We start from the raw sequence: 24804 nt of genomic DNA on the forward strand, positions 1-24804 counted from the left end.
GTGGCTGTAACTTCCTGGCCAGCACATTTTGTCCATTTTTTGATGAAATAGCTACTTGAAGGGGCAATATATAGTACTGCATGTTTTTTTCCTCCTCTAGTCTATTTACTGGGTGTAAAAAAAATTATTCTAGCTGCAGGGGTAGCAAAGGAGGTGAGTACTCTATACTACACCATTTTCCTTAATACACGTGGGCGTCACTATTTTCCTTTTTCTATAAATCCCATGCCGCAACCGCCATGCTGGGCTGTTAAGTGCTCCGTTCTTCCCGTGCCTATGTTTGGTGTCCGTGCATTACACAACCTGCTTTGTTGCCCAAATCAGAGCCTCGTGTGTGAAAAATGGATTTCGCTCCGTTTGCTGCCGTCCAAGTGCATCAATCTGTCATTGTCGTTGCATCAATTTGTCGTTGGTACAAAGTTTTTGTGGTTTATGCATGACGTACATCGACGTTTCAACCCGGTGTCTGTGGTTAGGCGATTCAGCATCAACATGCAACCGCACTTCATTTTTGTCACTCCAAGTCGTGTGCATTTGCTGCCAGTGATTCCCGCCCCGGGTTGTTCCCACAAACCACGCATCACAGTGTTGGCCAAACGAAGCCAGCGCCTTGAAAGGCATCGCAGCATAGGCTAAAGCAGTTGAAAGTTTCGCAAAAACTCGGCACATGCTGACAAGCACTTTTGCACAACGCAACGCAGAGCACACCGCACCGAGCGATTAACAGCCCACCAGGCGCAGGCAACGCTGATGATCCGCCAGAAGCGGAAGGTGCGTGGGCCCCCAAGAGAACGGGTTTGCGAGTATTCTCCTCCTTTCCCGGCTGCTTATGAAAAATGACGTATAGACGGCACAGCCAGCAAGGCTAGCAATCCTATCCCTACCCACAGTTGTATCGGCAAATTGACCGCAAGTGTGACACTGGGTAAAGTATTTTCATGAAACACTGCAAGCTCCGTGGCCACCACAGTAACTGTAACGGTGCATAAGAAACTGGCATCAAAATAATTCCCTCAAAATGTTTCAATTTGATGTGTCGACCACATTGGTGAAACCTTTGCTCCATTTCATAAAACTGGTTTTTGCACTGCACTCTGTTGAGGTTTAGCTTAAGCGCATACATTTCCAAGCTAGCTGTAGCAAAAAAGCCATGTAAAAAGGAACCCTGACTGCAGCATGGTTTTCCACGAACTTCACACACAGTATTTCTCCCTCCCTCATCCTTGCTACATCCCCCGTCAAACCGGGCCCACTTCGACACTGCACATGCAACTACATATTGCACAAAATGTTGATGCAGCAAGCAGGGCTGGACGGGCCAGCGGAGCCGAGGGGGCACGCACGTCCGACTCGCTGCCCGGCTGCAGGGGCTCCTGCTGGAAGACATCGTCGGCGCTGGCCACCGAGGAAGACATGGGCCGACGCAGGCTGTCCGCATACGACTCCAGGTGGGGGGGCCCCAGCTCTCCCCCCGACGTCGTGAAGCTGCCCCTGCAAGTTGGCAGGGAAAGGGGGGGGGGGGGGCACTTGTGGTCAGGCAGGGTGGCTCTGCCGAGATTCATACTAATATATAGTAGAGGGAAATCTGGCTCTAATATCATGGGATCCGTCATTGCAGCTAGTGACATTCCTCGCCTACTTGGCTTGGCTAACAAAAAGGCTTCTTTTTTGTCTCGAAGCCGAAATTAGCAGGGGGGGGGCAACATTTTTTTCTTGTTCACCTTGCATGTAGCTTCTAAATAATCCGTGACACATAGATGTTTCTGAAGATTTGATTTTATAAAAGCAAAACAAATTTAAATAATCTTTTACTGAAATGTTGTTGCTTTTTTGCAGCCAGAGGCATTTTTTCAGCATGTTCATGAGCCATGCCAAGAACAAGTGGAACGTGCCTCCCCGGTACATTACAGAATGCTCGTTGAAGCATGGCTTGCCTAAACAGCGGCACCAGATTTCCCTCTAGTACCGTAGTTTCCAGTGTATAAGTAGCATTTTTTTTCTGAAATTTTCGTTCGTGCGTCTTATCCACCAGTGCGACTTATGTATGGAATAAATCCGGTTCGTGGTGTCCGCGCGTGGTCCGCGCTCGAAAAGGTGCCTGTGTGCTGTGTGATGTCAGCACACATTAAGAGACACAGCTCTATGGTTTAAGTGAATCCGAAGCCCGCCGCTACGGTGTTTCTCAAAGCCGATATGTCGCCTCTGGACGTTAAACCGAACAATTTGCAGCTTTTTCCGGTAAAAAAAAAATGATAATGGCATGCAACAACCGTGCGCCATCTTTCGCCACGCAGAGTAACTACGGTTCGGAATAAATTCAAACTAACATCAAACTGGGTTGCAAAAACAAAATGCAGCTTATAAATTATTACAGACAGCTTTACTCTGAAGGCAGTAAATGCACTGCTAATTTTGAAAATGACGACTTGCTAATAACAAGTTTCCGTTTTCGGGCTGCTTCCGTTCGCGTCAATTCCATTTCCGACCGCCATGACAGCTTTATTGCGCTGATCATGGCGCTGATCGTTGCGTCGTGCTTCCCTCACAGGTGTAGCATCCGTCGTGTCCTAGTTCTCGCTAACCATGACGCCGCCTGCGAGGCGAAAAAGTTACGATTCGAAGTTCAAGATACGTGCAGTTGCATTTGCACAAGAACATAGAAACCGGGCAGCGGGAAGGCAGTTCGAGGTTAGTGAGAAAATTATACGGCGCAAAGCCACCACCGTGCTCCAGACTGAAATCTGCAAAGAAGGCCAATTATGGCAAGAAAGCATGCTGGCCCGAGCTTGAGGATCGTCTGCGCACGTGGGTGCTCGAGCAACGAGCCGAAGGCAGGGGGCCGTCTACAGTGCAGCTTGGTCTCAAGGCGAAGACACTTGCAACAGAGGCTGTTGGATTTACAGGCAGTCCGTCATGGTGTTTTCGCTTTATGTGGTGCAATAGTTGTAGCTGGGTTCATAAAGGCCAGACTGATCCCATCCGTGAGTGGTGACGATGTTGGCGAAGAAGACATCAGTCAGTCAGAGGACGACAGCGATGCACCGGCGAAACTCCCATTTGAAGTTGCTGAATTATTTGTTAACGAGTCGGAGGAAGAAGGCTTCGACGGTTTTGCCTAAAGGCTGTCTGTAAGTACATGTCATCTGTGTGTATCAATAAACCATTTCTGAGAAGTTAGTTCTGTCTAGACTTTGGACGGTAGATGCACGTGTCTAGCACTGTTTACCGGGGAATGCGTTCAGAGGCGGGGGCGGCTGCAACGATGTACTTTCACCGCACTTTTAAGGAACTTATCCTTTATAAGTTTACCAAATTAACAAGTGCGTCTCGTACACAGGTGCATCTTACACACCGGTGCAACTTGTATACGTTTTTTTCCGAAAAAAAAACTGTCGTTTTCAGGGGGGTGCGACTTATGAAAAGGTGCGACTTTTAGACCGGAAAATACAGTATATATTAGTATAAACGCTATGCTCAAAAGTGTGTGCAGTCCAAAGGTACCAATCTGCGCCTAGAAGCAGCGAAATAATGTTGACCATACAAGCATACCATGCCGATCTCTGTGACCCCTCAGCATGTCCATGAATCGATGCTTCAAGCGGCCCACTTCCCCTAAAAAGGACACTGGCAGCAGCTGTGATGCCTGCTTGCTCAACATGCAACACATGTATTACAAAAAAATGCAAGGGCTGTATTGCGCTTTTGAGCCTGAAAACCCATCTTGGCTTCACGTAGCACATCCAATGTGACCTGGTCATGGCGATCATGTACTGTCCGTGACAAATCTTTGTTTCCTCACCAGGCCGTGCAGAAGCTTAAGAAATTTCAGGGGAACCTCAACTGGCTGTGCTGGAGCTAGAACTGCCCAGACATTCTAACCACATAGCAAGGCCCAAAGACTCATGCAGGGGCTTGAGTACTCGTGCATAGTAGATGGACTGAGCTCGTGGATAAAGCGTGGTACTTATTGCCAGAGAGTTGAAGCATGACTGTTGCACATGGCAGACGCAGTGCACTCCACTTGATACCAAAGCCATGCATGGGCTCAACTCAGATATCTGTCACGGTGTGGGAACAAGGTACCCCTGGCCACCAAGCAGACTGCCCGCAAAAACAGTTATTCCGATCCTGAACCCAGCCTGGTGGACGGTCTCATTGTGAGAGGCAAACCAATGAGGTCCCACCTTCCGGCATCCCTGTTGGCAAGTCACGTGGCCCGCTTCACATGGCTCACAAGGGAGCTAGCGGCCTTGTAGCTTGCTAAGATGGCTGCCCCACAAACCGGGCTAGGCCCAACAACATTTGCAAAGAGGCACGGCGACTGTGAAGGTCCCCACAAGGAGTACATCATACTCCATGATTTAGAGAACGAAACAAACAAACAAACAAGAACCAGAAACCAGGTGAAGGAATTCATCACGTGCCAAGCCCCAGTTCATGGAGAGAGACAGCAAGTGGGGCTTCACAGAGGTGGGCAATTACGTTGCGGAAAAGCAGGAACCCACCTGTCCCCCCGCTCGCCGGGCATGGGTCCCCCTGCCTGCGGCTCGATGACCGGAGGCAGGGCGGCGGCGGCGCTGGCCGTGGCCGACCCCTGCAGCAGCAGGCCCGTGGGGGCCCCGGAGGAGGAGGAGGACGGCAGGGGCGCGTCGGCCATGGTGGTGCTGGCCGTGCGCTCGTACTTGAGGGCCTGCACCAGCTGCAGCAGGTAGAGCAGCAGGTCGTCGGAGTGTGCCTGGCGCAGGCGGGCCACCGCGTACCGGCGCACCGCGGGGTGCCCGAACTGGGGGCCCAGCAGCTCCAGGGCGTCCTCCACGTCCATGGGCTGCCACGTGCGCACCAGCTCCAGGGCCTGGCGCGCCTCCGGACCCGACTGCCAGTTCACGCACTTGACAAACTTGGCCAGGGCCTGCACATGGGGGGTGCAGAAGGAGGAGAGATGGAGGCCTCTTCGTTGTTGCGCTTGGCACCACACCAGTGCTCGTGTTCTGCGCAGGTGGCAACCAGCCCACAGGCAAACTACGCCACTCAAGCTTCTCGACTTCACAGGTTGATGAGCAGCCAATGAGTTCCTACTGCTCACCTCCAGCCCAAGCGAGGTGTCGATGGATGACACTACACCGCCCTAAGAAGGCATTAGGGTAGGAACCCCAGCGTGTATTGGCTGCCACGAGCCGCCTCATACGGAACAGTTACATGCCTCAGGCTGTACAATATGGACATGTTTTCCTCACTCGTGCCACTAAAGTTGTCCAACTAAATAGTGCTGCATACCTTCTAACCATTCACACATGCCTGCACAGCAAAACAGTTCAATCCGATCACAGACAATCTGCAAGGTCAGGAAAGTATCACACAGCCAAAACTGGTAGCCACATGCATTACCAGGCCCATCTGATATGCTGTAGTTCCTCAAAAATAAGTACCTTCTTTTTTTTATAAACCCATGATGCTTGAAGTAGGAAGGGGTGTTTTGGTTTGAAGGAAATTTTTGTCAAAATGCTGTTTTTTATCAAGCATTCTCTAAGTTGAAAGAGGTATTTTGGACTTGGGGGTGCTCAGAATAGAGGACATAAAGAAATAAGCTTAAGTGAAAGAAAAACTCCAAAAAGCATTGCATTAGGGCAACATTTCAAACAGCCTTCTAAATAATTTTCAACAGAAGTTGTTCCATAACAAGCTATACCCTTTTTTATGACCACCTAAATACTAATCATGTAGTGATGATACTTTGCTTCCGTAAAAGAAGGTACATATTCCGCATTATTTCTTAGGGCAGGTCATTGGCCAGCTTTAGGGACTATTTCTTTTTTCTTAGATTAACTTCAGAGAGGGTTCTAGCCTTTATATTCATTACTCTAGAAAAGTACAAGGTAGCAGATCTCACTATTTTTATTTATCTCTGCGCAATAACCACCTGTGCTGCCTCTCTTTAGAAAGCTGTATATATACGCATATGGCGGTTCCTTGTTACCTTCTTCTGGCTCTGCAAATAGAAGCGGAATTTCCACACCAGGTCCTGCTCTTCAGAGGTGAGTGCCTTGGTTGACGGGTAGTTTACAATCACCTGGCAAAGGAGCAGAAACAGGTCCACATGAACCAATCGACAGCACACTTCCCAACAAAGCACCATTGGATAAAGCAGCAGGCGGCGTCAAGCCTTAGCTGTGAGGTCTTCAAAGAAACTTTGCACTGAAAGCTGAAATACTTGGAATTAAAGTTTGCATGACTTAAAGAAATTGAGGACATCTGCCCAGGTTTAAATAGGTGCTAGCGCGGAACTTGCTAAACTACTTGACAACCTAGCTAATTACACCAAACTTTAAAATGCTTACCACACCATTTCTCATGCTTCTCCATCTGCGTTTCTACCTACGACTCACCGCGACCATATACAAATGATTACTAAAGAAACAAAAATGCAGTCAAAAAGAAAAACCAAGTGCCACACATGCAAAAAAGTACATAGACGCGACCAGTAAAACATCTGGCTTGAGTGACAACCGGGCACAGTGGTGACAATGTGGCAAAGGATGTCAGCAGAAGAGTACAAGGACAAGCAGGGGGGTGACACACGCACACACACCCTGCTATCTTTCCCACCTGGCATCTGCGCTCGGTCAAACAACTCCCCCGTGTGTTTGAGAAAGATAAGGAAGGCATGTGTGCACAACTAACTATACAACCACGTAATCCCCTCACCTTCATCTGCCTATTCCTTCCACACGAAACACACACGAAATGAGATCCAGAATCGCCCCAAATGCTGCCCCGTATTCCAGTCGCACAGCGACCAAACACAAACATTACAGCGCTTGAAGTGCGCATTATTTCCCCTCATCTCTGCTGTGCTGTGAGAAAGATGAGCCGGAACCAAATCACCCAAACTTTTGGTCTAATTAATTTTTTGTACTCATTCCCTTCCATTGCCGATTGGACAACACAAGCAGCCAGCTATGCACTATCGCGCATTCTGCTTTTTTTGCTACGTTTTGCCGATTGCGTGCTTACAAAATAGAACACGCCTGCCACTGTGATAACCGTGAGCCAAAGTCGAAACTGTATACATGCTTGCAACTGTCCTACTTTATGCTATGCTCTTTTCAATAAATTAATCAACCTTTTCATTTTCGAACACAATGTTGGGTGCCTCCCTTTTAATGGAAGTAATCAAATGACTTCACTCTATACTTAATCGAAAGAACTGATAGCCTTAAAGCACTGTCCTTAATCTTACCTTATTTTCCTATTTGTTGCAGGAGGCCCGATCACTGAGGCCAATGAACTTAATCTTTATCAGATGAACTGCTTCCATGTTGGGAAGGCACTCACATTGAGCTGATCCCGCGTGGCAGCATTGGGCTTGAGGTCCTTGTCCGTGAGGCCCGAGCGAAGACTGCGTGACAGCTTGTGGTGCTTGTTTTCCACCAAGTTCTCCTGCCAAGAGGAAAAGCCCAGGTTGCTACACATGGGTCAAGGCGAGACAGCAAGGGAGAGGAACCGAGTACTATATAAAAGCAAAGAAAGCGCTTGCCGAATTGAGAGCTCAATTTAATGAAGCGAGTATTGCGCAGGGAAGGCTTACTGAAATTGGGTGAGTTGACTTAGTCCCCACACACACACCACTACGCCATAACCAGGAATGTGGTTGTTCTATAACTTTTCCCTCACATTTACTCACTTTTTTGTTCTTGCAGCACTCTTCACGCCTTGTTTGCTACAGCAAGAACAAAGGCACAAGAACTAAGGTTCGATGTGAGTGTCCTGATCCATACTACACCCACGGGATCCACCACAGGGCAGGGCTAAGAGACAAACTTAGATACGGGTTAATCTAGTATGCATGGCCATTTTCCTCCATCAGATAAACAGCTCGCACAGCCAAGGATCAGCACAGCTGAGCCACTGTAGCTTTCAGTCATGTTACACCTGACTAAGCTTGCCTATCAGGCCAAGGAAGCATGCCATTCACAAACAGGTCCATCTCCAAGGACACATTTGCAAGGCACAAAAGTTTTATCTTCAAAGTAAATGTAATATCGGGTATAAAAACCGGCTGATACTAGTAAGCCGTGATTCAACTGTCAGGTAAGCTACTTGTGAACCAGAGACGGGGAGCAGGGGTGTTGGCTTACAAGAGAGACGTCTGGATCTGGGACAGTGACAATCTGTGCTGGCAGGTTGGTATGGCATGGATCGTCCCCGTCCTGCATAACAGAAACACAAAAATGAACACGAAACAATTTTTTTTCCATTCTGAAAGTCACTGCAACGAGTTTTTGTCGAAGCATCATTAAATAAGGTTATTTTTGTGCAGCTCACCAAAAATTAGCCCGAAGTCAGCCAGGAAGCCAATAATCAGAGAGTAGGTACATCAAAATTTTTTTCATATAAGTCTATTTCAACTTTTTAATATCAGGCATAATTCAAAATTTATTTTTTATTAAAGTCATTCATTTCTTGACACTGCCATAACCCTTTACGGCCCAGCCCACACAAACGTGTGGGTCAACAAATCGTTTACTAAGTGGCACCTGTTTCGGTTTCAGTTTCACAGCCCTTGGTAGCCGCTGCGAACGCTTTCGAGACTTTATTGGTTTTGTTAGTTCACTCATTTCGCCACCAGGGGGCAAGAAATCGCTCATTAAAAACGGCGCTCAAGCCAGCGCGATCACGCTAGCCGCCTTCAAGATGAAAATTGATATTTCCTCTTGCTATTCTCGTATTTTCTGAATAAAAAGTGTAATACACGACTTGCAGGACTTGGAAAAACGTGATTGGCTAAAAAATACACCCGTTCCCTTCGTCTTCGTTCCGTAATCACGGTTGAAAAATGCACCCACATATATGTGTGGGCTGGGCTTTTGTCGTCACGAAAATTTTGCTGGGCACTACAGGGTGGCGGACTCGTGCACGCACTGCAGCGCTAGCGATAAAAAATTTTTTCTTCCTTTCTTCGTGTCTCATTTATTTGCGGTTTTGTGCTGGCTCGTTGGTAATGTTTTCTCGCGCCTTAACCTTTAACTAGTTCCGTAATTACTTGTGAGAAAATATTAATTATAATTAGTGATTATATTAATTAAAACGTCACTATTATTATTTTCCAAAAATCCCATGTATAATATAAGTACACCTGAAAACAATGTAAAACTTGTAAATAAAACGTAAAAATGCAGGTTTTCTGCACCTGGTGCCATTTTTAAGGTATTCTTACTACCCGCAGATCATACGAATAGAAGCCCAGCCCACACATATGTGTAGGTTTGTTTTCTGTGTGAAATAATCTGCGCTTTCTATTTTCACTTATCGAAGCATGATTAGGAAGGGGTAAATACACAAAATTTATTTACTTGTGGCCTTTTTTTCTAAAATCTTTTTGTTGGGCAGGAAAGGGATAAGCCATGTGTAAATGAGGAAAATGATGCAGTTTGTATACTCTGATAGCAGCATCTCCTTGGTGCTATACCACATAGCCAGAGGCTCACAAGTATTATCTATGAAAAATGCTTAATTCCCGTAATACTAGAACCTCATTTGTGGCTAAAGTTTGCTACAGGCAATTTGATAGATGCCCAATTTACTTCAGAGCGCAATCACGATTATATTACAAACAGTGGCGCTTCGTGATACCAGTATTGGGGAAGGAATGCTTGCTCCTAGTGTCACCCATACCTCCTCAAACCAGAAAAGCTCAGAGCTTTGGTTCAATATCAAGTATAGAGCTCTGGTTCTATTTCAATCTCACAGCTGCCGTTCGTGTGAGCTCCAGCACTTTGGAATTTGCTCACCTTCTCAAAGTAGATGACGGTGTACTCCTGGTCGCGGAACACCACCCGGGGAAACTCGATCATGAGGAACATCTGGTTCGAGCTCGACTTCTCCTTGCTGTTGACCACCTCGATCTCTCGGAAAGTCAGCCGGTCCAGCCAGTCCACCTTGAGCAGGCGGCCGTTGCGGTGCTTCTTGCTTAGCTGCGGGCGGGAGGAGTTTCAATGTGAAAGCAAGGACCCTGTGCACAGCGAGCTGCTTAAAGGGGTCATGCCGACAAAATACAAGTTTGTTTTGTTCGAATGATTTGGTGTTTTATAGCGCCCCCAGCGCTTCCCCGGTAACTAACGATGCTTTATTAACTGAAAAATTAATCAACTTAACTTAAAATTTTGATTCTCTCGCCAGATCGTGTGTTTCGTGACGTCTGCGATGACGTATGTATTTAGGACAGGTCTTCAAGCAAACGTTACTATTGTCTGCAGCGGACTGCAGAATACCTTGTTTACTGCCAGTCCTCCTAGATGGTACCACCATACTACAAAAGACCACTGTACACCCACGTTTTGTTTGTGACTGTATTTACACCTGGCTTGTTTTTGTTATATTTGGTAGTAATAATTTCATAAAACAATGGGTATGCTCGACAAACAGGGTCACGTAAGACAATGTCGCTTACGTCAATCAGCCAGTGCCATGTGAGACAACCCCAAAGCGCCGTACTGCTTTGCAGCTATAACAAGCATAGTGTGTGCAGTACCAACAGCACTATGAACTTTTACTTCTATGTTTACGTGTACTCTTGTGACTTCCATTGCTTACCCCACCATACTTACTGCTGTAAAATGAATGTGCATTACACCAAAGCGAAAATAGCTTGTTCTGCAACCTTATAAGCCATGCACAACTTGCGCTTGCTTTTGCTTGCCTCAGCCAATTGCACAGCTGCCCATAATATGTCATAGGTTCTAGTGCACAAAACGAGCTAGTGGGTCGCATGGCCATTCTTTTTTTTCCTAATTATATAGCCTATTTGAGTGAAGCTTGCTTTAAAAGTGGTAGCAGCGTTATTCTAACAAGGCAATCTTTCGAATTAACCAAACTTGCATTTTGCCTGCATGGCTGATTCTGAAGGGCGGCACAAGCCTGCACTAGCTGCAAAATACCAAGAGATGGCCTACCCAAGAATGGCAGCAAGACTAACAAAAATATGGGGTGGCCTATTCTACGGTGCTAAGTTAGCAATGTAGACGTGGTATGTGAAAAGGGGAACATCATGCTAAATTTCAGGCTGCATTATCTTTTGGCGGTGGGGCAGCTCTTGGGATTTTTATGTGCCTGTTCTCATGCGGTACAATGTTGTGCCTTTAAGTAGAGGCATGGTAGATGGTAGAGGCATGAGGAGCGACCGTCCCTTGGTCCGCTAACTCCAGTTTCAAGGGACGACCAGTTGGTCACAAATGTGGTGCCCAGAAGGTCCAAACAGGCTGCAGTTGTCAGATATCGAAAAGCACCAAGAGAAATAACTTTTAATTGTCCCAGTTGAGCCGCACAATGGTGAAATCTGAGTGAGCATCGATGTCCGAGGCTTTTGCAACACATGTTCAGCATGAACATCAAAACTGACACGACTCCTGTCAGTGGTCACTATACAAAAAAACGTGGTGAGCCAGTTGTCTCGCCCACTGAATCCCAGTGGCACCATGAACCGCCATACCTTGACCAGCCGGGTCATCTGTTCCTTGGAACCAAATGCCTTGCCCGGGGTCTGGGTCTTACTGCTGCCATCTGCTTCATAGCCGAGCCAGAGACGCAGGTCGTGGATGCCCTGGCGCATTGCCCTGTGAACAAAGAACCACACAATGCAGTGTGACTCCCATCAGCTCTAATAAGGTAAGGGCACTGAATTAAAGCAGTGCACGTTCCAACTTTTGCTGCACTGTGCCTTTTGACACAGAGTCACGGTTGCTTGGTTTTGGTTGTTGCTTCAATAACATCCCAGTATGGTGAAAAAAAAAAAAAGCTGATTTGAAAATAATAATGTTTCTATTCCCAGCCACTGCCTCTTCCTTCATTTGAAAAAAAAAAGTGGCATTGTCTTACCCGTACTTCCCAAATATCGTGACCGTGGTTCCCCCGACGGGAATGCTCTTCCGGGGACCGTACACGTCCCACACCGTCAGGGCCAGCACAGCATTGCGTGGAAGGTCACTGAACTTCAGGGGCAGTTTCAGCCATTCATTCCAGCTGTAACAGATAAAGAGCAAAACCAACCTTCAAAGCTCTGCTGATACAGCCTTCTGTGCTCAACACAAGCAGCCGCACTCAGCAAAGTGGAATACACAGACGTTTTGAACTGTGCGAAACAAACTGATGCACCTCTTAATATTGACACTGTACAAGGGCACCACATAGACATTTGCACGTACAACAAAATAAACTTTGTAGAAAAGAGCTGAAAGCACAACTGTTATTTTAGTATCCCGCTCATCCCGCTTTTGATGAAAAAGAATGTTTAACATGAGCATGACGGTGCTTCGACCACCGTTATTACAGGGTCCTGCAAGCACTCCCTGCTGATGCCTCCTGTATGGTCAGCACCTCCTGCTTGTCAAGGCAGCCCCTTGACATGGCCCCGGCTTGCCCCTTCGACAGACGCTAGCGGCGACTCCCGAACTCGTGTAGGGGGGGCACTCACTTCCAGCGCGTAGTGAATGGCTTGTACGAGGTCTGCACGGGCAGGGCCAGGGGCTTGCCGCCCGAGAACACCTGGCAGGAGACGACGAGGTCCGATCGGTTCTCATTGTAGAGGCTGGACTGCCTCAGCATGGGGTCCTTGAGGAGCTCCTGGTGGCTGGGCCTCTCCCGCGTGCCTTCCAACGTACCCCTAGTCGGAAGAATAACACCCCGCAGGGGTTGACTTGGCCACTAGAGGAAAGGTAATCTCGCCAAGCAAGCAAGGAACCACAGGCAAGCAATCGCGCCACGTCCTGGAGTGTTCTACGTGTCTTGGGGAGCACATGCACTCAAACTGATCGCACATGTGAACCAATGAAACACTGAGCATGCAAAAGCAAAAAAATCAATGCAGGCTGGCAGGGCATAAATCATTGCCTGCAGCACAGAAAAAGCAGAAACAGGTGCTAATTTGAAACCCAGTGATCACGTCTCCCTTTAGTCTTGTAATAAAACCTCCAAGGCTCAGGCATTTCTTTAATGCAGAAGCAGTAAAGAACTAAACAGCCTATTGGGATCTGAATCAGCTTCTCGTTTCCCATTGGCTGCGATGTATCCTGCGGCTCATCAAGCATGGGCCAATCAAGGTCAAAGTGTATGCGCCTCACAAAGAAAATACAAAGAAAAGCACAGCAATGCCCATGCTTCATTACGGAAGCTGTGAAGAGGTGGGGGCGCTGCACCCCTACACAGTAGGGACCGGACGGGGACATGGGTGTGCGTTGGCCTCACACAGAGGCGCAGCAGCCAACAGCAAAGCAGGGTGCTCCGGACAGCGCTGCAGCCACTTTTGCTCTATGGTGGCATTTACGACACCAGCATATCCATTCAATGCCACATCATTCCAATAGCAATCAACAGGATTAAAGGCCAACTGCACAGAAATTTCACCTTGGCCAAATTTATTTTGAACATATGATACACCCAATCAACCGGTACACGACATGTGGCCCCATGAAATGCCTCGTTAAAGCTTTTTTAAAAGCATTTAAAATAGCTCCGTAGCAAACAATGCTGCACCTGCCGGCAGACGGTGTAAGCAACCATGAAGTAGAGGTGGCATTACAGCCAGCTAGGTGCTTGGTCTGCCGGCTAGCCGGGCAGCTGGAGAGCTGGTTGAGCTCCGCTGGGTGTGCATCTCCCAGGGCTGCCAAGTGTGCAGGCTTGCTCCCGACCTGGTGGCCGGCAGGCCACTCGGTGACTGGCTGTAACGTCACTTCAGCCTCACCATAATGGCCGCATTCTACTCAATTTCGGTTTCAAAAATTTTTACTAATCACTTGAAGCACGCATTAGCATATTTCAGTTGTAACATTTTGTATCTTGCTGTCTTTGTAGTAAAACTATGTGGAAATAGGGTTTTCAAGAGGTCGAAATTTTCCGTGCAGTTGGCTTTTACTGCTTTTGCATTCGCAACTTACAGCGTTAAGCCGTCCTTGGACATTTTCTCCTATACTCTTTTAGTAATTTCCTAGGGCATCCATAAAATATAATCGAATCTAAGGCACTGCGGCACAAAAAGTGCCAGTTTTTCATATAAAGGAAGAAAATGCACGAAAACTAACCAGACAGAGAAGACCACTGGGGTATGCATTGTAAGAACAACAATAACACACGAAGGCTGGGCTGCTGTTGTCACAAACAGATGTGAAAAAAAAAGAACAAGAAAAAAAGAAGGCATCAACCGTTCAACATCTGTGCTCTTGAAACTCCAGTTTCTTGGCAACCGGCTATATCCCTTGCCAAGCCATTGTCACCGGTATAAACAAAACAACTGAGAAGCTCATTGTCTGTGTAGCATAGAAGACAAATGCATGAAAATAAAGATCAGGAAGATGTTCTACGGTCACATGACCTTGCAGAAACACACTGATTGGTTACTCGTGTATGACGTATTATTTGCGTACGCTGACAGAATGAATAACAATGAAAAATTCTATTTTTAACGACAAGTGCTACAAGACTTCCTTCTTTCCAAAGAGATTAACATAGGAATATGATGATTTCCTTGTGCTGTTACCTGTCAGGCTTTAGGAGCCCCACGATAAAAATTAAATTGGCGTCCGGGAGATCATATACACCGAGGGTGAGCCCCGTTACAAAGAAGCAGCCATCCACATTTTTTCCCCTAATAATTAAAGGCATACGGGGTAGACGTGTAAACAATGAAAAAAAAAAACAGCTAGCTTCAGGGAACAACGCAAACAAAACCGCACCAAAATGTCGACTTGGGCGCCTATGAAACCAACAACGATTTTGCACGCGTTTTCTTCAAGTCACCGAACCCACGCAGGGACGGCGTGTAACGGGTTCTTCCGCGGTGTTTATCTTAACGGATGAGGGGCGGCGTGAAGATCAACCTTTGCACCCCACTCTTACTCGAGATCGTGTTATCTCTGCGACACGGTTCTGCTCACAAAACCAAAACATAGAGGCGACAGTAGCAAAATAGCAGCCTCCGTTTATGAAAGCGCATTTTTTTGGGCTGTCTTTCAAGACGCAAATGTCTCGGAACACGAGCAGTACCGCTAAGCTGCAGCCAACGGCCGAGCAATGCTGACAGGCGATTGGAGTGGCAGGGGCATTCACAGCTGCCACGGCAAGCACAAAAGCAAACGGGACACAGCTGCTGTGCTTGGCATCGACGCGACGCTCTCGATCGGATCCAGCCAAAAACGCAGACACGCAAGCTCATTCAAAAAACCTAAAAGATACGACAGCTGTGAACCCACTTTGATGAAAAAAAAAATAGCGCTTCAGATTTAGCATCAATTAACGTCAGTTCAAAGGAGCGTAACGAACAGCTGATAGTTACTTTCAGAACACCCCCTTTTTAAAACTAGGGCTGACGCGAACGGTACACCAATTACAGTGAAAGTAGGAATAGCAAGCAAGAAGGCTCAGTCGTGAGTTTGTACTTACACCTTAATTTTAAAATGTGTGTCCAAGTCACAGCTGTAAATATGCCGAAAAGTCTGGAGCGACTCCGATTCCTCTGAGTACGCCGCCATGTTTTCGATTCTGCTCCGCAGCCAGCCCAAAATAAACGGCTAGCCCGTTAAATTTTTGAAAATTAAAGCTGCGCCAGTAACATTTGCTATTATAATTCTGTCCTTAATTTTAGTTTATTTAAATTTATATCTAGTTGTTTCTGTTATTAAACTTATTTGCCGCGAAGCTTTTGTTGTGCGGTTAACGACATGGTAAACAGGAACGAAAGCAGCCGATATTCGAGATGAGGAAACATGTGAGGAAACTACCTGCGGATTATGCCTAGCCTTGAAAGCTAAACGTCGCTGCACTGTAAACACTTTTGCTAGCGAACTGTGGCTGGCAAAGTTCGCTTTGCCCCTGCAACGCTGTCACGCTCTGTGACAACATTTTCAGGTGGTGAGAGGTGCAGGGCATCCAGACAAAGTGCAACGTCCCCCGACAGAACTTTCCCATGGCTCTCAAAGGTATCCGAGTTCTCGAAATGGCTGGACTGGCCCCGGCACCTTTCTGCGGCATGATCCTGCGCGACTTCGGTGCTTCAGTGATTCGAATTGACAGGGTACGTCGCTTTGTAACGCACATATCTTCACACGGTTCAGCAACTTATTTTTGCGGTTTCAGCCCCGGCCACAATTGGATCCCGATCGCCTGTGTCGAGGAAAACGATCCGTCATGATCGACCTCAAGAAGAATCGAGGTGTGGATCTGGTTCGAAAGATGGCAAACGCTTCTGACGTTTTAATCGAGGGTTACCGTCCTGGTAAGTGTGCTTTCAATTGTATTGTTATTTGCTAGCTGTCATGGGATTCTTAGCTTTTTATTATCGCTGTTGTTCTATGGAAGGGCACATAGGGGAAGTGGGTTATGAGTATAAGCCTTAAACATGTTTTTTCCTCTTTCAATTTCAACCTTAGTTTCGGTTTCTAGCTCGAGATGTATACACATTATATATATTCTCCCAGTTTACTGACTTTGCAGCCAGATGGTGCAGCATGCGTCAGAGACTGTGCGCTCCATTGTTCATATTTCTTTTAATTCTCCCTGTACATCACTTTATTTTTTTCTGTCCGAGCAAGAAAAGCCGAATTCCACGACCATCAATCAAAAAGTCAACTGTCCAGTTGTGGAGATGAGTATGGTAAAGCAGCAAATAAAAACGAAGGATGCCAACCACATTATAATTTTTATATTGCACTATTTTTGGTTGGAAGACTAAAGGTCCTGCTGTACCTCAGTACATGTGACCGCCAGCTCACCTGTCATCACAGAGGGGCGCTGGGCAACCATGGCAGCTCGCTCCTTAGCCCCTTGAGACCACGGAAATCGATATCGGTTTAAAATTTTCTCCTAGTAACAATTAATGCCCATAACAGCAGGAAGGCGTCTTTATGAGGCAACTATGTCAATTTTCTAGACTGAATTTTGGCCATCATCACAGCTTTGGTTTCTAACCAGCCATACTGGGTGCACACTGCCGAAAGCACTGTATCCAACTAGTTCTGAAAGCTTGAAGGATTGCGATCTCTGATACCATCCTGTGTGTGTTAAGTCTTACCGTGTCATCCACCCTGGCTGTGCAATTATTTATCTTGAAGGGCCGCTGCATGTACAGGGGAAACTTGATCTCTCTTCCCCGGGCTTGGGGGAGACTCTTACATGGTGCCACCCACAACGTGCGTGCCTCCAATTCCTTGCAGGCGTGATGGAGCGCATAGGCCTTGGCCCCGACGTGCTTCTGCAGTCAAACCCACGGCTGGTGTACGCACGTCTCACGGGCTTCGGTCAGACAGGGCCCGCCTCTCTCATGGCTGGCCACGACATCAACTTCATCGCACTCTCCGGTCAGCCACCTGTGCCATGTTTGCCCGTGGCCATAGCGAAGGGCCACGGGTTGCCACGAAAGCCGTACACATATCACCACAGCATGGTTGCTTGCCTTGCAAATGCAGGATTTAGGTTTGCTCAGGCGTTCAAATGTCTGTGCTAGCAACGGGGTGGGGAAGCTGGTTAGTTGGTACACATTTGTACTGGAGGAACAGCATGAACTGCAGGGACGCACTAAGCGCTATGGGACACCTCAAGCACCACTTTGGCCTCTTTTTCTTGTGTCCATGTAGTTCACGTTGCTTTTCAGCTGAGTGACGCAATATCGGCACTCCAATTGATGAGATTATGGGGAAACCTTAGGTGAACAAAGCACTGCTGTAACAATGTAACAGGTCCAAATTCACATTTCTCTAAACTCTGGCACTTTTTTTTATTATTTATTGTGGGGTTTAACGCGCCGACGCTACACAGGCGATGGGGCGCGCCGTAGTGGAGGGCTCGGGATTAATTTTGACCACCTGGGGATCTTTAACGTGTGCCGAAATCTCGAACACATGGGCGTTTTTGCTTTTTGCCTTTATCAGAAAAGTGACCTCTACGGCCGGGATTTTCTGGTTGTGCGCTAGTACGAGCTTTTATGTGCGAGCCTCCAAGGGTCGAGAGAATGTGTGCTTTGTTTCTTGCTCCATAAGTGTGGCCAGGGAATCTCTAGGAAAGCCTTCGAACGCCTAATGGCGACATGCGCATGCGTGCTGGCTAAGCTGTGCGCTGTGCTGGGCTGCGCAGGCCTGCTGTCCATGCTGGGTGCCCAGGGCCAGAAGCCCCAGCCACCGGTGAACCTGATGGGGGACTTTGCCGGCGGCGGCCTGCTCTGTGCGCTGGGTATCTGCATGGCGCTGCTGGAGCGGGAGCGATCTGGCCTAGGGCAGGTCATCGACGCCAGCATGGCAAGTGCCCCTTCCCTCCTCTCTAGCCCTCCTTTACTGGGTGTAGGGGAAAACCCTGCAGGTTCTCTCCGGATAAGCTCGGTGGCAACTGGGACTTGCCGCAGGGCCAATAACCGCTTACCTTTATCGCCCCTACCACACCTCCCCACATGGAAAAGGTAATTTAAGAATACAAATCTATCAAACTAAAACGGAGAAAAAAAAAAAAAAGAGCATCTGCCCTTTAGTACAGCTCAGCTTTTCATAGGGTAACATTGTTGGTCCCTAATTATCTTTTGGTTTTGCACCCCGTGGGCAGCTGGGACCAAAAGTGTATGATAAATTCATTAAAAGGACCCTGCAACAGTTACCATCAACTGCTAGGAATGTATTTGGGGTAAAGTCTATTGTTCCAGCAATGTCCTCCCGCAAGAATTATAAAAATCTGTTCACTATCGCCGAAATTACGCGCGATGAGAAATCGCGCATAATCGTGCCCTCTCAACTCGACCGCGGACAACGCGACGAAAGAGGGAGGCGGCTCGCGGCATTCTCTTCAGCGGCCTTCGATATATCACAGGCCGGGGAGTTTTCTTCTTTTCTCCACTACGTGGAGGCGCCTATTTCCGGTCTAGTGCCACAACAAAGCAGGCATGGATGCCTGCTCGCAAGTGCGCACTCGGGCTGGTAGGGCGTTTTTGATGCAATAAATGTTTGTAGTCTAGTGGTCCCGTTGAAAGGGAAGTATTGAGCTCATCACTCAAACTCCTCGCACACTCAAAACGCAAAAGAAATGGCAATACTGTGCCTACAGGTTCAGGCATAGAAGAGGTCCGTACACAGCAATGACGACTGCGGAAATGGGAGAAATTAGCCGCGAAGTTGACCAGTGACAGCTGATCGGCAGCCATGGCCTCATTGACGTCACTTAGGCCATGCCAGGGGTGCATAATGAGGAGAACTGAAGAGACCATGGTAGGTTTTTCCGCGTCTTTCACAGCGATTTGCGTGCTCACTGCTTCACGTGAACGTGTAATATTTGGCTCGGGTGCTCCTGGCAGCGTAATCTAAACGTCATGCAGGTTTACTTGCACTGCTCAAAGAGTGTTGCAGGGTCCCTTTAAACGCTTTGTATTTCAGTGTTGGTGGAGGCAAGTGGCTCCTGCATAGGGCACATCTAATTGATGTGCCTCAAATTTTTTTTTATAGATTCTATTTTATAGATTCCAAATTTTATAGATTTCATCATCTTGGCACCACACATACACACGTGTGGAGATCTCACACAGTAGTGTGCTGAGTGGAAATGCATCTGAAATTCTAGTGCTACCACCATGTTCTTTGCTGTGCAGGCATATATGTGATGGTCACTTAGCCGTGAAATGTAGTGTTTCGCGCTGCAATTTTCTTCCAGCCAGCCTATAATAATGAAACTGCAATCGTGATATTGCGACATTCGTTTGTTGATCTTCATGTTGGCGTACATCCATCTTAGAAGTCTAGTGAGCATTGCTTGAACATAAGCTTTCAGTTTGGCAAGTTGTGGTGGTCAGTCAGTACAAACCTGCTCCTGACTTTGTGTTTCCAATTCTTCCAACTGTCCCTTTGTTGAACTGAGAGTACGATGCAGTCTGTGGTACTCATTTTTTGATCTCTATCATCCACGAGCTTGGTTCCTCTGCACTGACTGCTGACTGAAATTTAGGCTCGCAATAACATTGCGAGCCTAAATTTGTCGTTAACATTTGTTCTTGCCATACAGGGTGGTGTGAGGATAACTGGAACACTTTAAAATTTTTTCCTGAGTGAACCGCTTCTCTGTTTGCGCCGAAACTTCGCACGAAGGTCGCGTTTCGTGGTCTATTTTGTTTGGCACTGGGAACAACGATGGTATTTACCTGTTTATTCTGAAAATAAACAAAAACGATTTTCACCTATGGAAAAATGGTGGCCGATTGGGACATGTGAGCCAGCGCAAGCTGATCTTGGAACGACGGCGCCACCTGGGGTATGCAGAGCGAAACACACCCTTTCACTGTCTACTCTACACCTCCTTCGCCTTCATTTGCTTTTGAATTGTTTGCTCCTGTAATCAGTGATCACCAGCAATGCTGTGCCGTGACATACGGTGGGTCTCCCTTTCGCTGCTGTTGCTGTGGCCCTCCAACTTCCACCACACTTCTCGCAATGCATGGGATGGCTAGGGGTCTCTCCTTGTTGTTTTAGCATATGGCTGCTACCATTGCCATCTTTTTCAGCTGGCTTGTATTCAAAAAAGTCTTCTCCAACCGTCTGTTTGTTGAGGGTTTAGATGGTACCATGAGGCATGCCAGGAGATGCCTGAACAGGAGGCCGTGTGCTAGAGAATGGCGCGCCTCTGCCTTGCAGACTGAGGGCAGCGCGTACGTGGGCAGCTTCCTCTGGAGGACACGCAGCTCCAAGATGGCGCTGCCCATTTGGGTCGACGACCGTGGGGGCAACATCCTGGATGGCGGCGCTCACTTCTACAACACCTACGAGACCAAGGATGGCAAGTTCATGGCCGTCGGAGCTCTCGAGCCAAACTTCTATCAGCTGCTCCTCGAAGGTCAGCATTTGTTGCGCTTGTGCATATTCCGTTTCCTTCGTCAGATATCTAACTGAGAACCTCAATCAATGTGTTCATGCTGTGTTGTAAAGTATGCTGCGGCTTCGTAAAATGCAACACTGCGTACAGAGCTCCAGCCATTGCTGTTAGATATCAGCAAGCTTCAACCAGGGTGGTGAAGTAACTTTGCAAGACTTCTTGAGTTTGAGTTTCGTGAAGGGCAAGTTATATGTGCATCTGCTGGAATTATTAAGGGCAAATCCAGACGATGAAGCCTTCTTATGCATGATCTTTTACAGAGGCTTGGCTTTAACATCACTGCCAGCAGCACCAAGAAAAGAAAGCACTATTCCACTTGAGAGGTGGGAGGGTAGAGGTGGGTAGGGCTCATTACACCATAGCCATGTGTGTATTTGCGTATATGGATGGGGAAACGGGGTGTGTGACAGAAAGCTCTGCAGGCTTGGCAGTGGTAGTGCAACAGACGTTTAGCCCACCCCCTACTTCTCCCTTAGAGCTGCTACTAAGGGAAGAACAGTTCTTATAGTATAGGCCGTATTCACTGGCATGGCACACGTTTGGGCAACCCTGTGCGGGCGCCGCTATGTACGTGTCCAAAGCATCTGTGTTACATCGGGCTTTATGAGAGGGCGGTACTTGCCCGTGCTGGCTATGCCCGTTAAAGCACAGCACGTTGCTTGGTGTTACAAACTGTGGCCCGCCAAACACAAAGGAGTACCTCGATGCTAAATACTGTTCCATGGAGCACCCTATACTCTATCAATCACCAGACGTGGTTTACTGTCAGTGTACCGTCAGTGTACTGTACAACAGTGCATTGTATCGCTTTCATTCGCAGCCGCGGTTTCATTCTCCATTTACGCGAAGTTCTCCAGGGCAAGGAGAGCGCCACCACATAATGGGCCTCCTCGATTATCCATCTCGGATCGTCTATGGACTGCCTAAGATGTGATTCGGGGCTCAATTTTTCCATCTATTTCTATGGGACTTCCAGTCCGAACGCAGTCCTTGGACTGCCCGCGGATAATCCAGGGCTGGTGAATCGAGGATGCACGATGTGAGTGCGCTTCATGATATATCTGTTGGGACCATGGCCAAGAATCGGGTTGAAACAGGGCAGACAATGCAGGCGCAGTGAGCATGCGCAGGCACAGCGGACAGAGGCATGGCGGTTTCCCGTGTGCCAAGGAAAGAAATCACCCGGGAAACTTTTCAGTGAATACCAACTATAGCCTGTAGAAAGCAACACACAGTCTAAGCTTAGCACTGCAGGCCTCCTTCCCCCCGTCCCTCTCTTTCCCCTTAGATTCGCCACTGCACACAGGATGCTGAAGCGTTATTTCATTTGATGACACCTCTTTATGTGCAACGTTGCTTGCCTGCCATTCGCCCAGGCCTGGGCCTGAGTGAGGACAACGTGCCACAGAACTGCGACTGGGAGAAGTCCAAGGAGCTCTTCGCCAAGGTCTTCAGGCGCAAGACGCAGGCCGAGTGGTGCAAGGTGTTTGATGACACGGACTCCTGCGTGGTCCCTGTGCTGGAGTTCGACCGTGCCTTTGAGCACCCGCACAACGCGCACAGGCGTTCCTTCATGCCCTGCAAGGACGGGCCGGCCGTGCCGGGACCCTCTCCGGTCTTGTCCCGCACCCCCGCTGAGCCCGACATGGAGGAGCCCTATGCCGGCGAGCATACGGTGGAGATCCTGAAGGAGCACGGGCTGAGCGACGTCGAGGTGCAGGAACTGGTCGACGCCGAGGTGGTCGTGGCACGCTCCCACCAGCTGAAGTCCAAGTTGTAGGAATACACGCACAGAGCTCAAGCTGCAGTCTGCCGTCCTTTGGGTGTGCCACTAAGGCGTGATGGCGAGGGTTGGGCCAATCTGCTGCCGCTGTGTTAGGGGCATGTTAAAGCTAACAATTGCAAGCACGCAGTCATAAAAAGGGCTTAAAGCTTAATACCATTGTTCGGTCAAGCAGCAACAAATTACTTCTAGTACGTTGTTGCGCTTTGGTCATTTATTTCTAGGACAGAAATGCACGCATCGAGGGAGCACGGTGGTTAGATTGCATGGCCACATAGCCGCTGCTGCTTTTACCGGTTTGCAAACTATTTGCTTCCTCAAATGAGAAAGCAAACAATCAAAGCTCAGTTCATTATTGATAGCGATTACGATGATGGCTTACTGCTGTTACGAAGCATTCAATTTTTTACTTTTATTTTTTCATTTATAGTGATTGTTTGACATCGCAGTTAAGTTATGTGGTGGGCTGGGCTACTCAAGGAGCGAACAGATGTCCCGCAAACTCCATTCTTTTGTGCATTGCACTCGCATTGCTCAGCCTGCCTTGGGGCTACTTTAAATCCTCTGTGCACCTCGCAGCTTTAACAACCCTACATGGAGTTTATGAAGCAGAATGTGAACCCAAAGTATTGCGTGTCAGAGTTCCCACCCTTGTGCTTTTGTTACTTTTTTCTGCAGGTTGAAAAGTGCAATTAGAGATTTCAGTGGTCACTCGCAGACACGAGTATATCTTCCTGTGTCAATATTGAGCGTGCCGTCGTGTCACACCCTGTGACAGTTAGTTCGACTGTCAATTTGTTATTAAAGTTCCTGGACAGTTAGTTGGACTGTCAATTTGTTATTAAAGTTCCTGGTTTGTGCCTGCGTTTTGCCATGATGATCAATGCCTGTGAGTTGTGTGCAGAATATGCTAGAGCGCTGCATAGTCAGTGTTGATGAAAGCTGAATTCGTTAGGCAGATTGCAAGACCTGCGGCAATTGCCACTGTGTAAATACTTAGCCAGGTCACACTGGGCAAATTTTAAGAAGTGCGCGTCTCAAAACTTGCACTTGAATGCACCTTGGCGCTGAAAAAGCATGGTGCATGTCGTTGGCACAAAAGTTGTTACTGGATAAAGAGCTCCTGCTGAATGATTCAATAATATGTATTCGATGCAGTGATTATTGTTATCATGTTTGTGTGTTCACTCACTGTGCTCTTGGTGCACTCTAAATTTTTTGGGGGTGATAGTTTGTGCCAAGTAGTTAAACAGAAATTGCCACATTAAGTTTCAGCATGATGCTGAAAGGGTGAACTACAGAAGTGCCTGTTTGGATGGACTGTTCTTGCGATACATGTACAGCTTTTAAGTCTGGCCTCATGCCAAACGTGTATGTATATCTGTGTTATTCAAGTCGTTTAGCTCTTCAGGGCCTGTGGGACCATGCAGAACTGTTGATAACAATCTCGGCCCAAAAAAATGTGGGGCATTTTTTTTATTCAGGCCATGTGTAGTTTGTTTGGGTTGGGTACTAAGGAATCGTGTCCCGTTGTCAAGATTTGGGGATGTAGGAAAAGGTAGAGACCATGGTACTATAACTGCATGTTGGTGGCATCTGGCTCGTAGTTCCTGCAAGGTTTGTACCTGGAATAAAGTTTATAAGTTTGGATTTCTGCCTATGTTCATTCTTGTAAACTGTAAAAATGAGGAAAATCTCCTCACTCAACTGTGTAAAGGGACCATGTACAAAAAATACAACCTTATTTTATTCAAAAGATTAGGTGTTTTATAGTACCCCCAGTGCTTGTCCAGCATGAAATGATGCTTTGTTAACTGAGAAATTACACGATTTAAGCCGAAATTTCTATTCTTTCGCTAAATCGTGCATTTTGTGACATCAGCGATGACGTATCCAGGGTAGGTATTTGAAACGAATATTAAGTATTCTGACTACAGTCGCAGCGGACGACAAAACGTTTTCATTGCTTTATTTACCGTCTGTCTTCTAGATGGCGCCACAATACCGCTCAGGCTAAGGGACCTTAGCTCAGGCTGAAGGTCCCTAAGAGGCCTTAGCTCAGCGCCGCTGTCCACACTTACTTTGTTTTGTAGCGTAAGCTACACTAGCCGAGGTTGAGCAGTTTCACGTGGACCTTGAAGGGC

The 24804-nt window shown here is 47.5% G+C and overlaps 2 protein-coding genes across 3 annotated transcripts in view; one reads left to right on the forward strand and one right to left on the reverse strand.

Moving 5' to 3' along the window:
- Nucleotides 1-15571, reverse strand: part of Pi3k59f (phosphatidylinositol 3-kinase 59F) — a 30448-nt gene extending 14877 nt beyond the window's left edge. The window contains exons 1-10 of the mRNA XM_077699369.1: nucleotides 15427-15571; nucleotides 12467-12655; nucleotides 11872-12015; nucleotides 11486-11609; nucleotides 9789-9971; nucleotides 8136-8207; nucleotides 7333-7437; nucleotides 5975-6067; nucleotides 4506-4909; nucleotides 1344-1491 (exon numbers count right to left, since the gene is read on the reverse strand). Coding sequence (XP_077555495.1) covers nucleotides 1344-1491; nucleotides 4506-4909; nucleotides 5975-6067; nucleotides 7333-7437; nucleotides 8136-8207; nucleotides 9789-9971; nucleotides 11486-11609; nucleotides 11872-12015; nucleotides 12467-12655; nucleotides 15427-15515 — 1551 coding nt within the window. The 5' untranslated portion in view covers nucleotides 15516-15571. The remainder of the gene's footprint in view (nucleotides 1-1343; nucleotides 1492-4505; nucleotides 4910-5974; nucleotides 6068-7332; nucleotides 7438-8135; nucleotides 8208-9788; nucleotides 9972-11485; nucleotides 11610-11871; nucleotides 12016-12466; nucleotides 12656-15426) is intronic.
- A 109-nt stretch (nucleotides 15572-15680) lies between these two features.
- Amacr (Alpha-methylacyl-CoA racemase) lies at nucleotides 15681-24310 on the forward strand. 2 transcript variants are annotated; one of them, XM_077699373.1, is made up of 7 exons: nucleotides 15681-15751; nucleotides 15892-16057; nucleotides 16120-16258; nucleotides 17196-17339; nucleotides 18112-18272; nucleotides 20640-20838; nucleotides 22254-24310. In XM_077699373.1, the coding sequence occupies exons 2-7, from the start codon at nucleotides 15950-15952 to the stop codon at nucleotides 22655-22657; spliced, it is 1155 nt and encodes a 384-aa protein (XP_077555499.1). In that variant the 5' UTR covers nucleotides 15681-15751; nucleotides 15892-15949; the 3' UTR covers nucleotides 22658-24310. The 2 variants fall into 2 exon arrangements, with proteins under 2 accessions (XP_077555499.1, XP_077555497.1); XM_077699371.1 differs by having other exon boundaries at nucleotides 15681-16057.
- The last annotated feature ends 494 nt before the right edge of the window (nucleotides 24311-24804 follow it).

The sequence above is a fragment of the Haemaphysalis longicornis genome, unplaced genomic scaffold (genome assembly GCF_048455015.1).
Source record: "Haemaphysalis longicornis isolate Haplotype H1 unplaced genomic scaffold, Haemaphysalis longicornis Haplotype H1 scaffold_2, whole genome shotgun sequence".
Lineage (NCBI taxonomy): Eukaryota > Metazoa > Arthropoda > Arachnida > Ixodida > Ixodidae > Haemaphysalis > Haemaphysalis longicornis.

Excerpts from the sequence above, each read along its gene's own strand:
- Amacr (XM_077699371.1), top strand. The coding sequence starts at position 15,950 with ATGGCTCTCAAAGGTATCCGAGTTCTCGAAATGGCTGGACTGGCCCCG. Across the intron at positions 16,259-17,195 it reads AATCGAGGGTTACCGTCCTG|GCGTGATGGAGCGCATAGGC; the intron begins GTAAGTGTGCTT and ends AATTCCTTGCAG. Across the intron at positions 17,340-18,111 it reads CAACTTCATCGCACTCTCCG|GCCTGCTGTCCATGCTGGGT; the intron begins GTCAGCCACCTG and ends TGGGCTGCGCAG.